The sequence below is a fragment of the Anarrhichthys ocellatus genome, unplaced genomic scaffold (genome assembly GCF_004355925.1).
Source record: "Anarrhichthys ocellatus isolate YVR2014 unplaced genomic scaffold, GSC_Weel_1.0 scaffold1, whole genome shotgun sequence".
NCBI lineage: Eukaryota > Metazoa > Chordata > Actinopteri > Perciformes > Anarhichadidae > Anarrhichthys > Anarrhichthys ocellatus.
The window spans coordinates 1233512-1249692 of NW_022280031.1; the positions used below are offsets into that span (position 1 = coordinate 1233512).

Genomic DNA, 16181 nt, shown 5'->3' on the forward strand with positions numbered 1-16181 from the left:
AGTAGGATCTGTGTCCGCATTCTCGGCAATAAGTCAGACACGTTCCCGGTGGGTGTTGGCCTCCGCCAGGGCTGCCCTTTGTCACCGGTCCTGTTCGTGATTTTCATGGACAGGATATCTAGGCACAGCCTGGGGGCGGAGAACGTCAGTCTCGGGGGTCTCGGGATCGCTTCTCTGCTATTTGCAGATGATGTGGTCCTGTTAGCCTCCTCGGATCGTGACCTCCAGCATTCACTGGGGCGGTTTGCAGCCGAGTGTGAAGCGGCGGGGATGAGAGTTAGCACCTCCAAATCTGAGGCCATGGTTCTCTGCCGGAAACCGGTGGATTGCTCCCTCCAGGTGGGGACGGAGTGCCTACCTCAAGCGAAGGAGTTCAATTATCTCCGGGTTTTGTTCACGAGTGAGGGTAAGATGGAGCGGGAGATCGACAGACGGATCGGTGCAGCTGCAGCAGTAAAGCAGGCGCTGCACCGGACCGTCTTGGTGAAGAGGGAGCTGAGCCGGAAGGCAAAGCTCTCAATTTACCACTCGGTCTACGTTCCTACCCTCACCTATGGTCACGAACTCTGGGTCGTGACCGAAAGGACAAGGTCGCGGCTACAGGCGGCCGAAATGAGTTTCCTCCGTAGGGTGGCCGGGCTCAGCCTTAGAGATAGGGTAAGGAGCTCGGTCATCAGGAGAGAGCTTGGAGTAGAGCCGCTACTCCTTCGCGTCGAAAGGAGTCAGCTGAGGTGGTTCGGGCATCTAATTAGGATGCCTCCTGGACGCCTCCCACTGGAGGTTTTCCAGGCACGTCCAACTGGGAAGAGACCCCGGGGAAGACCCAGAACACGCTGGAGAGATTACATCTCCCAGCCGGCCTGGGAACGCCTCGGGATCCCCCAGAATGAGCTGGAACATGTTGCCGGTGAGAGGGAGGTCTGGGTCAGCCTGCTTGACCTGCTGCCACCGCGACCCGACCCCGGATAAGCGGTGGAAAATGGATGGATGGATGGATAATTCTAACACATTTTCCTTAAATTCATGCTTATGTTTAGTACCTTAAAGCAGGTTAGTGGGAGGATTGGCATTTATGGACCGTGCAATTTTTGGTTGTCAGATGAAAACAGGGTAATTATTGAAAACGAAAACTGAAACAAAACCGAAAATAAGCCATAAAAAGTATTGTTAGCAATCTGAAACGAAATAAAAACTATTAAAAAAACGAAAATTAAACTGAAATGATATTGCCTGGTTACAAAACTAATAATAATTAAAAAAACTACTGTAAAACTAATCATCAATATATGAAAACTAAATACAACTAAACTTAAATGACACTGAAAATAAAAAGTAATAGAAAATTCTAAACAATTACACCCTTTTCCTTTTCACATGCCCATTCTCTACATGTCCCACAGCAATCACGGTCATCAGGTGATTCAGGCCACCTGTGTCTAGTGAGGCAGCGGGTGGAGCTATCAATTAGTTTACTTTATTTCTAAAGTTAATCACAAAGACATAAAATGAAATACGTTTTCCCTAACCAGGGTTATGTGTTGGTGCAGTGTGTATTAACCTCTGTGATGTTTGCTGTTAGGATCAGGTTTCAGTGGGATTTTGTTTTACCTCCTCACATGCAGGGCTTCAGTAATAGGGTGGGGCCAGGAGGGGGATATAAAGCCACTTAGGCATAAACTGTGGGAGAGGTGTTTTAGTTGGCAGCTTGCTGCTTTACTTCAGTTTTATTTTCACTCTATTTGCTCTTTGTTAATTTCCCTGGGACTGTTGTTCTTCTCCTCTGTTTCATTGTGATGTTTGGTTTATAAAACCACCACCTTTTTTGGAGGACTGCTGCCTTCTTCAATTCACCATCTTGTTTTCTACTCGCCTCCAGTTCCACAGCCACACTTAAATCCCTTTTCTATTTATACTTACCAGCAATGCTACAAGTGCTACAGTTTTGAATACCAAAATACTAAAGTATTTAGACTTTTCAATTAACTAAAATAATCAATACCACAATGTAGAAATACTCTTCTACGACTGAAAGTCCTGCATTCAAAATCTTATTTAGTAAAAGTATTAGCATCAAAATATAATCAAAATAAATCTGAATCAGCAAAGTAAGTAAATGGCCTGATACATGTAGTACAGTAAAAACTACATTACTGGCTTCCAGAATGTAGTGGAGTAGAAGTATAAAGTAGCATACAATGAAAATACTTATGGACAGTATTTGAGTAAATGTAGCTGCATTCCACCACCGCCTAAATGCACTGAAAGTCATGTCCATTTTAGAGTTTTTTGCGAACAAAGAGTCTCTGACTGTGTCAGAAATTTAGGACCTAAATTCTAACCATGTGACTTCTGTTATCATTTTGTCTACAAACCAATCAATCAGAATATGGCATAAAATGACACAGAATACACTGGTAAACTCCAACATTATATGCATCCACATATATATATTATATATATATATATATATATATATAATCGGTGCCATTTTTTGTGATACAATGTCCAGGCAATACAGGCATGAATTGAAATATCTTTGTAAAATGACTTTTGTTGAAGGAGCCTTAAGGGTACTGCAGGTTTGTTAGTTTTGGTGATCAAACCGTAGAAGCATCACAAGGGATCAAAGGGAGTATGTTGAAGTTACAATTTGTCTCAATACCCCCTGGATCCTCTTACACTGCGATGTATCATCAGTCTACTCTACGATGTAAAAATCATTCTGGGAATGTGAATTAATTGCTTTTTTTGTACCCACCTTTCCTCAAGCTGTCTCGTTTTATTTTACTTGGCTCATTGTCTTGCCTTTGCAGATTTAAACAAGTCCCATGAAATGAGACTGAACTTCATTATGCGGTGTGGGCTGTTCTGATTGAAGAGCCAGTACTCTTTGAGTGTGTGTTTGTTGGTCATTGGCACAAAATGATCCCATGTTGAACTCATGCGTAGACTGTGCTGCAGACTTTTGTTAAAGTTCATTGAATTTAGAATCATACCAAGGCGTCACACACACCTAAACCCCTCCCTTAGCTGCCAGTAGCTCCTTACAGGATGCTGATTGGTCCGGATCACTGTGTCTCCATACCCGACACAATCGAATCCACTGTCAGAATTTTTATTGGAATGAGCTCAGTTCAGACGTCATCACTGCACCAGTCGTGGAGAAAGGATGGTGGGAGGAGGAGGAGGAGGAGCGTTAATATGAAAGGAAAACACAAAGAAGATCTATGCTGCGCTACATTCACTGCTTTTCATCTTTTAGGCAATGAACACCACTGAGATTATAGACTAAGTAATGTGATATTATTAACAAAATAAAGATAAGGTCCATAGCACCACAATGTGTCATCAGGATTTACAAAGCCATTAAACTTTATTGTGATAATTTGTCAGTGTTGATTTAAGAGGTTGTTCCACTGACATCAAGTGGCCAAATCAAATTAATTATTACCAGCATAAAACTACATTCTTCACCAACCAATCCAGATTGATTTTTGTACTAATCTGGTAATAGAGTTGAAAGCTGTGGAAGAAGCTAGTGAGCGGACATTGAGTAAGATAAGAGCCGATTGTAAAGAACTGCGAAGAATTCAATTAAACCCAGTTCATGTTCATCGCCGTTTTGTGGTCCAAACGTATGCTTTTAATGGTTTCAGACCGAATATTAGGATAATGAGCCACCCTACATAACCGTCACAACCTAATTGGCAAAATGGTCACAGATCAGCAATCCTGTTTGAAATTGTTATGCAGATTTAAAGTTTAGTTTTAAAAAGCAGGTCAATACAAAAATAAACTTCAAATTTAGTGGGGAAATGATATTCTTTATCCTGATATTCATATTTCCCAGAACACACTTTCCAGTGTGATAGCTGAAGAGATCATGTCCTCTGTTTCTCCTCAGCTTTTAATGAAGCTCGCTTCTCGCCTGACAGCAGCTCCAACGTGGAGGAAAAGACCAGCGAGCTTCAGACCATTAGTGAGGTGGAGAATCGAGAAGCATGTATGATATGCGATCTAAAAGCAGCGTCAAGGCTTAAATTGGGATATGGCTATGCAAAGGCAGCTTATATCACAGATGTCCTCACAGATGGCCTGGTGGAACACATCTTAAGTAGAGCGTCAGTAATAAGAATACCAGAATCTGCAATGGTCTGGGTCTACAGTAGTAGAAAGAAACAAGACCCAACTCTCTGAGCAATGCTAGTTGCTTTTGAAGCTGTGATGCATTTATGGGAATTTATAAACCACTTAGGAGAGGCAGCAACGAGACTAACCTTTGGAGAGATAAGAGCGCGGCCTACTTTGTGCCCTACTTTACAGGACTTCCTCACTTACTCATTTGGTTCGTGTTTACTCTGGTCTTGTGAGCACTTTGTTGAGAGTATTTACTTTTTTTTAAAGGAGAAAAGGCCACATAAGAGCCGTCTGTGTCCTGCTGTGTTGCAGAATAAGCACATTACACCAGCCTAAGTCTGTCCTTGGAAACATTTTTCTCACCTTGAAATTCTTCAGTAATTTTTTTTTCTGACTGAGTATTAAACAGCAATTTATGCACATTGCTTTTGGCTTAAGTATGATTTATAGCTACTTTTTATTTTGCTGTATTAATAGAATTGCCTGTGAAGCAATTTGTTGTATGAAGCTTTGACTACTTAGATTTTGGTTCCATTTAAAGGAGGATGTCACACAGTTGGAAGATGCCTTTCTTGCTGTGCACATGTTCTCTTCCACATCTGTGCTCTACGTACTGGCGGTTTGTTGTTTCTTAGATGAAACAACTGCTCAGTGATAAATGGTTATGGTTGGGTTTTAAGTCTCATTTTTCTTTACTGCTTTGGATTCTACCCTGTCGTCAAGGTGTGGTGTTTGAATTATTTCTTGATCCTATGAATCACTAAACATGCAAAATGATTTATTCTTTAGCCTTTGAGCTTTTCTGTTTGTTTTTTTTAGCATTTTCTATTTAAAAAAAAAAATCAGCGCTTGATAACATGAAAAATTAACAGCAGATAAAACAAATTGTTTTAGGTCTAATTTTCAACAAACAAGACATTCAAAGGTATTTTGTTTGTTCAATTAGCTCCTGTTTCCTTTCAAACCAGGTCAATGACATTTGCTGATGCAGAGATATGATTCATTTGCCAACTATGATTGAGTTATTTACAAGGAAACTTACTTTATTCCCTGAAAATGGTCCAGGAATAGCTTCACATGAACTGGGAACATGACGGGAGCAATGCTTCAAAGGTTATGTTCATAATATACACAATGTGTATATTAGGAGTGTTATTGGAAACTGTGATCTACTTAGGGAACCCATGTGTGTTCCTTTTTGTTGGGCCATGCATGAATGATTCATCAATCTCGAGGCATCAGCTGGCATTTGGGTTGGGAATCTGTTTAGTAACTGATTACTGTGGCTGCTCTGATAGGACTGTCGCAGGATGAATAAATGTAGCGATACGTTTGAGACAAATACAGTTTAAAATGCAACGCTACATGACATTTTCTGATTGTATGCAAGCTGTGAGGGAGAGAAAGAGAGCTTATGAATTGTTTCATTTTGCCAGGTTGTGCTTCAAGAAATGTTTAAGTATATTAAAATATCAATTCTAGAAATCCCCCTTGACTCTTTCTGCTTATCAAGTGACCTCATATGGGGCCCAGACCCCAAAACATGAGAAACTATTCTGTGAAAGACAACAAATCTGTGCAGAACAGTACACCCAATACAGGCCTGGTGATAAATAATACAGCTGCTTAAAGTATCATAAATGATAAACATCACTTCAGAATGATGCTTGACTGAACAAGGATGTTCCATTTGGCAAATAAGCGCTGCATCAATTCCTTCATCCTCCCATCCTCCCTTTTGTCATCAAAAGAGATGTGTGTGTGTGTGTGTGTGATTGAAGTGAGGATGCACACACTGGGATTGAGAGGAGGCCAACAGGTATGAGTCTTGATGTAGCAAACACATAATCCCCTCATCTGACCGTGGATCTTCAAGTTTCTGAAGCTTTTAATGCCATCCACCTCTCACCATCATCCCTGGAGGATCTGGGTGAGATTAAAAGCAGGATTGCTGTTTGACATTTAAAGGACCAGCGTGTCGGATTCAGAGGCGTCTTGCGGTGAAGTCGCAGATTGCAACCAACTGAATACCCCTTTGCTGGAAGGGACAAACAAACCCGGGACTTTTACTCAGGGGACCTGCGTTGGTGTCCAGTGCGAAACCAAAAAAAGGGACTTTTACTGACTACGTTATGTCATGTGACGCTATAGGTCACTGAGTCACATGATGTTAAGTCTGAAGTTTAGGTTACGTTACAAGCGCACTTATTTTTTTCTAACTTAAGTGGTTGCGTTGCCTAAACCCAACCGCCACCATTTCACAACGTTAACCACGTGCAAACCCGCAGCGTTGAATACTGTGCAAAAAGGCTTCCCCTGGTGACAAGGCCCCTTAGAGTGACAAGTATAGGGATCATAGAACTTTCTAATAATAGAGGAAGTAAGAAACATAGATGCCCAGGGCAGGCTTGTGTATTTGTTGCGGCCATCCCCCTGTCATGAGGAAGACATTTGACTCAGAACTGTCAAAGTGAATATCGAAGAGACTGCTGGTAGTCATCAGTCATCCATCAAACTGATTATCAAGAATGTCACTTCTGAGCATAACTGCTGCCTTGGCACCCCAAATTTAGGAATCCTTCCAAATACAACACTCTGAGAAATACAAATATGTGGAGGGGTTTTTAGTCTCAGATCCACAAACTAACTACAGATGGCATCAAAATTAAACTGCATCAACTAAGTATAAAAGGCATAAAAAAGTATGATGTTATTGCATGAATATAACTTTCCCAAAGAATCTTGATATAAAATATACTGACAGGATGCGTTAGAGCCATTTATATAATGGATGAATTAATTTAGTTTTATTTGCTTACCGTGGTTATAGTGCATAATATTGCTTTTTGGGTTTTGCTGCCATTTCAGTAAACGATTGACGCAAAGAACATGGACTAAAGAGTTTCAGCACGTGTTAACCATATACTCGTACTCCCAGGCTTAAGTGGGCATTTTCAAGAAAAATATGGAGCCACACTAACAGGATTGCCTTCAACTTAAGAATGAACATAATGTTCTCCTTGTGCCCCAGGACAGTTCAGTCTGTTCCCAGCATGCACAAAAGAAATGAGCCGTCATGGCTCTAGAATACAAATCATTCGCTGTGAACTTTATAGTCTGTGAACACATTTTTATATTTGTTATTTTAAAGGACGGGCAATTAGTAGTAACTATTAAATGCTCCACATTATTGTACAATTGTTGTGCAATTATCTATGTTTATTGCATCCGTTCCTGTCAAATAAACAATAAATGAAAGTAGAAAAGACGATCTGAAAAAGAGAGAAAATATGCCAAAGTGCCAGCACTCTACATATTCAGAGGTCGGAGGTGATGATGAGCGGCATCTCAGAGGCTCCAGCTGAACAGATGGTCTTCAAGCTTGCCCTTCAATTTTCAGCTCTGCTGAGTCAGCCAACTGCCGCTCCATGGCATGTTAAACTGCTCTCATTTTACCTCGTCTTTGTGTAGACAGGGTCATTATTTGGGTAGATTGCTCAAGTCAACAGTGAAGTGTGATGCCAACAGTCGTCCTGCACTCAGAGGGCAGAACACGAGCGGTGATGGTTCCTTAATGGGTGCAGCAATGACATGGCTGGAGGACTTTTTTCTGTCTTAGAGACAGCTATTGAGACCCTCTGTGTGTCTGATTCAGTACAGTCCTACTTATTTGTCTGTGTGTCATCTTGACTCCACTTTATCACTCTGAGCATTCACGCATTGACTGACTGAGTGTCCAACTCCCTACCTCTGATTGCTCGAGTGTCTGTCGTGGCTCAGGAAATATCCACAGACTCCAATCTATCGGTTGCTGTGGACTCTCTTATGAGGACTGAAACATCTAGCAGCTTCTCTCTGCCAGACTAACTGCTGACTGATATATAAGCTTTGCCAGTAGACAGACTGATAAAGTCGGAGGCTCGCAAAGGAACACTTCTTCACAGACGACAACCGAGCTATTCATCTTCTGCTGCTGATTTTTCTGTGCCTTGTCTGTCACAACAAGCTGTGCTCACAGCTAACTAGTTTGAATAGAGGGAGAAAAAAAACCAATCTGCTGACAATATGTGGCCTCTTCCATTTTAAAGTTATAGTTTGTGGAATATTTCTGCACAGTTGTTGTTGTAATACAATTTCAGTGATACGGGATGTCATTATCTTATACATCCAACATAATAAAATAAGAATGAATTTTTGAATTTTGTACTTTGAATGTTGATGGGTTAATTGTTATAACCAAGACATAAATGTCGAACTCGCTCTGGTTCCAGCGCCTCGATATGGGATAATTTACTGGTTTTGGGTCTTTTTATGTGATTGTAAATTGAAAACATGATTCCCATGAGAATTTTTTTTAAAGATCAAGGGCTGATTATTAGGACTTTACGATCTAGAGGCCACACACTTATGTTACACCCTTATAATTAGTATTATTTCTAGTAATTTCTGTACTGATGTAGGCCTGTTCTTGTGTTGTACTCCGTGTTTCAGATGATGGCAAGCTGTCATTTGAGGAGTTCAATACTTACTTTGCGGATGGAATCCTGACTACCGAGGAGCTGCAGGAGCTTTTCTTCTCCATAGATGGCCGACAAAATAAGTGAGTTTTTGTTATTCAAAATGAGCTCTGATTTCAATGCCTCATGGTGAAAAATGACTAATAGTTGTTTTGTGCTTTTATTTCTACAAGTGCTATATTAAATGTGTGCCTTTCACAGTTAGAAAGAAGCAGAAAAAAAGACTGAACAGCAAGTGTCTGAGGCTCAAAGCCACAGTTAATGTGTTCCTTTCAAGTCATCAGTTACAGGCTGAATGTCTCACAGCTGGAGGGAGTCTTCAGTAAAAAATGAGCCCTGCAGCCAAACTCAAGCAGGCTGAATGAATGTTTACCCCCTTCCTTTGGACATAAAATACTGTGGACTGTACCAGCCACTTTAAAACCTACTCGCCTGCAATTGCAATCAGAGAAATGCGCCCAAGGGTTGCTGCTGAAATCACTGGTCTGCAGAGAATGTTTAACTCACTGCAGCCACAGAGGAAAAGACCATTTCTCTCCTGTCGTGGTATAAGTGATGCTTGCTATCCTTTCTTTAAAGTCAGTTCTTCTGTCATCTTTGGGAGATTCAAGATTTGTATTCATTTGCAACCTTTTTTTTCTTCATCATATGCTTCTTTATATGGCCCAATGCTGAAAGACTAAGCCAGACTTTGTAACTGTCAAATCCTTTGTGTGTCAGCTCAGGTGAAATAATAAATTCACTGTGATTGTCAAGTCTCTGTGTTGGTCTCACAGGATGGCACTTGCCAGCATAAACAAACCCACGCACCAGCACATTGAGATGCATCGATTAGCTTACTTTGTATGTTTTTCTTTTGTACGCCTAACCAATTAGAGTGAGGATAGTGTCTGGCTACAATAACAACTCTGCTTTTAATGCTTTTAATGTTTTGTTGTGGCGCCAGTTCTTCCATCACTGTGTGATAAATCGCTTTTGGACATGCTGTTACGCTGGGACCGATGGGACACACCGGCCCTCGGACCTCTGTGACCACGCTCCAAGCTTTGAGGCAATTGGCATGAACAGAGCTCTGATGCCTAATTAAAGGACATTCTTGTGCTGAATACCTGTACTTTTAATTATATAATATCACTTCTGAGACAAAAAAAAGTCATATAGCACAGACAATATACCCCTCTCCATTGAAAATATATTGTCTGTGCTCATTGTAATGATAGCCTGCAACAGAGATGTGTGGACACTCATTACTGTCAAAATGGAAATTTACAACCGAAAAAAAAAACAAGCATTTGCTGTGTGAGCTTTCTAATAACACAAGCCGTTGCACTGCTTCACTTATCGTCTGCATCTGATAGGGAAAATAACCCGTACATGTAGACATGGTAGACAAAGACATGGTAGACAAAGGATGTGTCGATCTCAATGTTTTTATGACAGTGGAGTGAGTTCAAAAGAAGATGCAATTTGTTGATATATGGCTTTCGCGTTTTCAGAAAAAGTTAAATTTTTTGTTTTTATATAATGGAGAAAAATCTCTAGGCCACAGACACCAAGTTCAAAATACTGCAAATATATAAATAGGATAATACTTTCATCAATGGCAATAGATAGTGACTTAACAGATATTTATTTCAATACAAATCTTCGAGATTGCTTTAACATGCAGTCTTTCTATCAAGAACACATATTCTAAGCTGTTCATATTACACACTTTTCTGTGTCCTTCTTGGGCTAATATTGTAACATTCACACAGTTTGGAGCCACACAGTTTATCTAGCAGACTTTGAATTTCCCTAATTCATTTTCTCAATACCTTTATCTCCTCTTGTGTTACAGCAATCTGGATACTGACAAGCTATCAGGTTGGTGGGAAGTGCTTTGTCTGATTAATAAGTTGTCGTTGTACTTTAATTTCTGTAAAACTGCTCTCTTTAAAATTCGCCAATATCAGTGATTTTTGTCTTATTGCGGGTCCATATGAGCATGGAAAAACTTTAAAGCAATACTTTCACATTTTGGGAAATGCGCTTATTAAAAGCTTTCTTGCGAAGAGCTTGATGAGAAGATCGACTGTAGAATGTTAGATTAGCTTAGCATAAATACTGGAAACAGATGGGGACGGCTCAACAGTGCAATGCGTTGTTCTCACACTTGACTTTTGCGCGAATTAAACAAATGAGACACCCATCCATCCATCCATCCATCCATCCATCCATCCATCCACTATCCGGAACCGCTTATCCTTTTCACGGTCGCTGAAGCCGTTCCCAGCTGAAATTGGGCGAAGGCAGCTTACACCCTGGACAGGTCCCAGACTAACGCAGGGCCAAATGAGACATGACGTGTATTTGTAAGTTTTAGAGTCGGGTTACACTATCGTCGAAAGCTGATCAGAATGGCCACACTCAAAGGACGACATAAGCCATCAATAGAGATATGGGAGATATCGGAAAGGTGTCAGGAGGGGAGGTTTCCGAAGCTTGAAGCGTGAAAACTAAAGGTAAACATTAACCTTTCGGTCACACGAGTCGCTAGTCACATGATTCACGTAAGTGGTTTGTCACGTAACTCAAAGTCACGTAAATTGTAAGTCAGTCAAGTTAACGTCAATCGCACTCTTTCCAAACCAAACTTAGTGGTTTTGTTGCCTAACCTAACTTCTGAAAACAGGAGTTAATTTTGGGAAGACAGTCACGTCACAAGCATATGCTGACGGCAGAGGGGTACGTAGAGCATAATAGTTTGAAGCTTATAGGGCCACTGACCAAGCTGCGGTATTTGATGCATTGGGGTGAGAATGTGTTGCACAGACACAAGAGTGGTATCACTTGTCTCATTCAACTCCTCTCTTCTTCTCTGCTTTTAGATATTTCGGGAGTTGAAAAAGTACTATAATATACTGCAACCAACAACACCACCACCACCACCAGCCACAGCTCTGATTTTAATCCGTTAATCTGAAGAAAAAAGAAATGGCACAGATCTATTGACCTATTTTTTAGCAACTTAAAAATGCATGTGAGTGTCAGATGGCCTGAATGAAGCGAAGAAATGGGGCAGAGACCCGTTAATACCAATAGTACCGAGAATAAAACCTCTGCATAATTTATTGAATGGAAATGGCATCTTTTCCATCTGACGTCAATAGAAGTTGACTGTTTTCCATGACGGAATCTTCCGCTTGTCTCATATTTAGTCCACTAGTCGTGGCGTGGTCTTCTTCTTTTGACCGAGTGATTCTAAGAGGAGTTAAATTCAGGTGGATAGCTTCATTGAATCTGAGTGAGAGCAGTGTAAAAGGTGCTGCTGATCCATTAACCTTGGATATGTGTGTCATATTGAGTGCACTCTTTGGTTGTGGTAAAATTAGGTTTTTAATTAAGAACTATCTAAGATCTAAGTCGTTCTCTGCTTTCCTGGTTTGGTTTTAAGCACTTTCACCACACAGTTACTTTGATTATTTAAATAAATATTAATAATAATGACATGTGGAGGAGTTTCTTTATCAGTTGTTTATTTTTGGTATCAAATGAATCCTTAAAGCTCCTCTCACCAACTGTACGTGGCCGAGCTACTGTCATAACACTCGATGATTAATATGATGGTTAATCAAACACAGTATCCACTTCATGGGGAGCATTGAGAGTTAATGACACATAGGCATGTGAACATCAAATACTTCCAACTCAACTTGTTAATTAAACTAAAGATGGCTATTTTTACCCATGTCTACGACAGCCTCGCTGCCTTTGTCATGGCCTTCTTTTAATTGGAATCCGTCATGGCAACATATAAGAGTTTGTCTCCAAACTGTCATGACTGTTCTGACATTACAATGACACTGACAGCTTGTTTTCTGTCTCCTATTAGAGTATTTCTCTGAGCACCTGGGGGAGTATCTCAATGTACTTTCATCTCTGGAGAGCCTGAATGTTGCCATTTTGAAGGCAATGGATAAAACTAAAGAGGTAAGTTTTTTTTTTTTAGTTTTATAGGAATTTGCTTAAAATCAAGCTTCTGTAGTACAAAAGCACACATGCACAAAGTCGGGGGTCTCTGTTACAAATATGCTTAGTTTTGTGCTGAGAGGAAACACTGACGCGCACAGATGGAGCCAATGCTGCGCCAAGTTTCCCAAAAGTGATGAGTTAACAAAAGAGGAATAAAAAACACTTCAGTCACACACACTTCCATTACATTACCAGTATATTATGCTTGATTTTACAGGAATAGTCCAACATTGTGGGAAATATGCAAATTCAGTTTCTTGCCGAGAGTTACAGGAGATTCCACAGCTGGCCTCGCTCTGTCCAATGGTAAAGAAATCTGCCTATCTATTACCTATCTTGTTCCTTTACATACGAGACATAACGTGTTATTAAGTAGCTGCTGTCTCCCACTGTTTGCAGATGTTGTGCTAAGCTAAGCTAACAGTCTGTTGGTGGTAGTCTCTGCTGTACAGTTAAGAGAGTGGTATCAATCTTCTTATCTAACTCTCGGCGAGAAGGTAAATAGGCATATTTCCCAAAATGTAGGACTATTCCTACAAGAGTCATTGGATAAGTCTTAGTAGGATAAAGATAAAGAACGTGTGTCACAGTTGGTCCAAAAAGTGAGGTATTCTTTGAAATGTTATCTCTCAGATTTTTGCTAATGTTGGTTTGCTGATAGTGTTGGAGAGACTTGCCAGCTCTGGATTTTGACATTATATGAATTTGAATCATGTTGCTACTGGAGAAAACTATTCAATTGATATTCCAGTGTGGTTAAAACTCTAAAGAAGCCTAATATCTTGCTTCCCAGTAAATACATCATTTAGTTTTTAAATTGCCTGGGGGCTTTTTTTAAGGTAACAGCTTTGAATCAAGGATTTCAATCGTAATACCACAGGAAACAAAGCAATGCTTGTTAAACGAGAAGAGGAGAGGAGATGAGTGCTGAATAATTATGCATCCCCTCTTAATTAGATCACCTTGTTCCTCTGTTCTGGCTCTTTTTTAAAGCTGTCAGTTTGGGGAAATCCATAGAGCATTCTGCAAACGCTAGTTAGCAGCTGTGCTCTGGATCATAATCACATGATGCATTTTCAGTTGAGGCTGCTCATTATAAGTTTGAACAAAGAGCTAATGCAATGTTACTTCATCAGCACATTGCTTGAATAAGACTCCTTTTAGAGTGCGTAATCACGTTTGTGTTTGGGGAATCGAGGGAATTCCACCTTGGAATTTGGATGTGTGGTAATAATTAATGCGTTCAGATAAATAATTAGTCCATTTAATTGCAGCTGTTACACATTTCACAAGTAGGTCTACCTGTTGTTGTTTTGGAGAAGCTACCAAATTCTCTCTCTCTCCCCCCCCCCATCTCTGTGGTCTGTCTTGTCTCTGACATGCTTTTACATTCTTGTTGCTTCTGTTTGAGCATCATGTGCTTTAACCTCTCCTTCTGTGTGTCTCTCAGGAGTACCAGGGTTCCAGTGTGTTGGGCCAGTTTGTCACCAGGTTCATGCTAAGAGAGACGTCCAGCCAGCTACAGTCCCTACAGAGGTCCCTGCAGTGTGCCATGGAGGCTGTGGAAGAGCAGAGCAGCCCTGCCCCGTCAGTACTGCAATATGACACGTCTGTACTGTGCGTTACATATACAGATTACACGATATTATCTATACTACACTATGGTCTTCAACGATACTCACCCTAATGAAGGCCTTAATAAAGAGGATTGACATAAAGAAGATTTTTCAAGTTAGCTGACAAGATTCTGATTGGCTATCAGGTCTCTAGGTTACAATAATGAACCAAGACAAAATAAGACCTGTGTGTACATTCAATGCCAAAGCAGGAAGTAATGTGATGTTAATTGTGTTTTCCTGTAACCATGAAGGTGCTTCAACTTCAACAAACCTCAACAAAAGACCACGTCCGTTCTCGTAAACCCAAATTTTACTTTATAATACCCATTGGGGATTAAGTAGACCAGAAAACATCTGAGTGTGGCAACTACACAATAAAACCTCTTGTTTTTTTATTGTCATTTATTTAACAAGAAAGGTCCTATTGAGATTCAATATCCCTTCTGCCAGGGAATCCTGCTCAAGATGGGCAGCAAGAAAAAGGTTTTATGTTGGATGACATACCAAAACACAACAAGAAAAACAACTCAGGAATCGGAGGCTAAAATACATTGTTTCTTAAAATATTTCTAAACATGAAAAGAGAGGGTAAAGATTTACCCAGCTCTGTTTGAATGATTGGGATGGCGAGGAGAATTTTCTTTTTGTTCCCTAATGTTGTGGCACCTGGAGTAATGTGTTTTAAAACAGGATATATATTCAAGTATCATTTTTCGTTGTTTTCCATGAAGTATAAAAATAAAAACATGAGGAAATGGCACTCTACATACGGCATGTAACACTGTAAGCAGTAGCTAAGACACAACACGGTGTCCACATACACAAAAACGATGGAGGTGAAGAACGCCAAAGGTTCCATGCTGATGTCTAAGGACGGATGGAGAGAATGGTCAATTAGTTTGAATTACTTATATGGAAATCATCCATAGCTTTGCCAGACCACTATCAGCACAGCAAAACACTTTGCTAAATATACTCTACTTTGTTCCTCTACCATGCTATCAAAAGCATTGCCGGAAAGCAGCCCTATAAAGCATAGCAGCACCACGACTATGCTGTTAAAAAGGAAAATGTTGTCAGTGAAGTCAGTCTCGGTCTAAGCAGAAAGGAATTCCAACTAATCAGTGCTCCCAGAAGCCTTTTGTTTACATTCTCACAGTAATTCAAACAGTCGCCTCACTAATAGGCAGACTGCTTGAAATTCAATATTTCTGTCAGAGAGCCTCACTTTCAAGAAATGTAAATGGAGCTCATGCAAAAAAACAACAGATCTAAATTGCTGCCACCAATTTGGGATTTGGTAAACCACTGCGCGAAGGGACACAGTCCCTGTGGGAACTATAAAAAAACATGCGCTTTATACTTTTCTCTATACGTTGTGGTTCATCAAAGACCTCGGCATTGGCCCCCGCATTTCTTTGATGCATCACCTATTAAAGAAATTCAATGCAGAAGATGCTCAGAGGAGCAATCCGTCAAGGACCTTTTGATGAGTAGAAATCTATCTCACCACAAGTCAATACCATGACCAGTGGCTTTCACACACTTTCAAATGACTGTTGACTATTTTGAATAACAAAGATGCTTCCTCCACTTTCTGCAGCCACCCAATTTGCTTAACTTGCAGCTGAGGTTGTCTGTTCCGCTGCGTGTGTCTCTCTCCCCTCTGGGTGCCACACTGGTATTATTATTGGAAATAATGGACTGAATGTAGCCAAGGTGAATTATTGAGATGGGACTGGGGGAGGCAGAGGGGGAGCAGAATGTGAAAGGATGATACAGAACAAGTGAGTCATAGAGAAAGCAAGATGAATACAAAAATTAAATGAATGTCTGATATAAATGGAGAGAGAGAGAGAGAGAGAGAGAGAGAGAGAGAGAGAGAGAGAGAGAG

The 16181-nt window shown here is 40.5% G+C and overlaps 1 protein-coding gene across 1 annotated transcript in view; it reads left to right on the forward strand.

The window, feature by feature from the left end:
- necab3 (N-terminal EF-hand calcium binding protein 3) overlaps positions 1-16181 on the forward strand; it is a 40363-nt gene that overhangs the window by 9030 nt on the left and 15152 nt on the right. Inside the window, exons 3-6 of the mRNA XM_031844621.1 lie at positions 8629-8737; positions 10495-10520; positions 12529-12626; positions 14119-14255. Coding sequence (XP_031700481.1) covers positions 8629-8737; positions 10495-10520; positions 12529-12626; positions 14119-14255 — 370 coding nt within the window. The remainder of the gene's footprint in view (positions 1-8628; positions 8738-10494; positions 10521-12528; positions 12627-14118; positions 14256-16181) is intronic.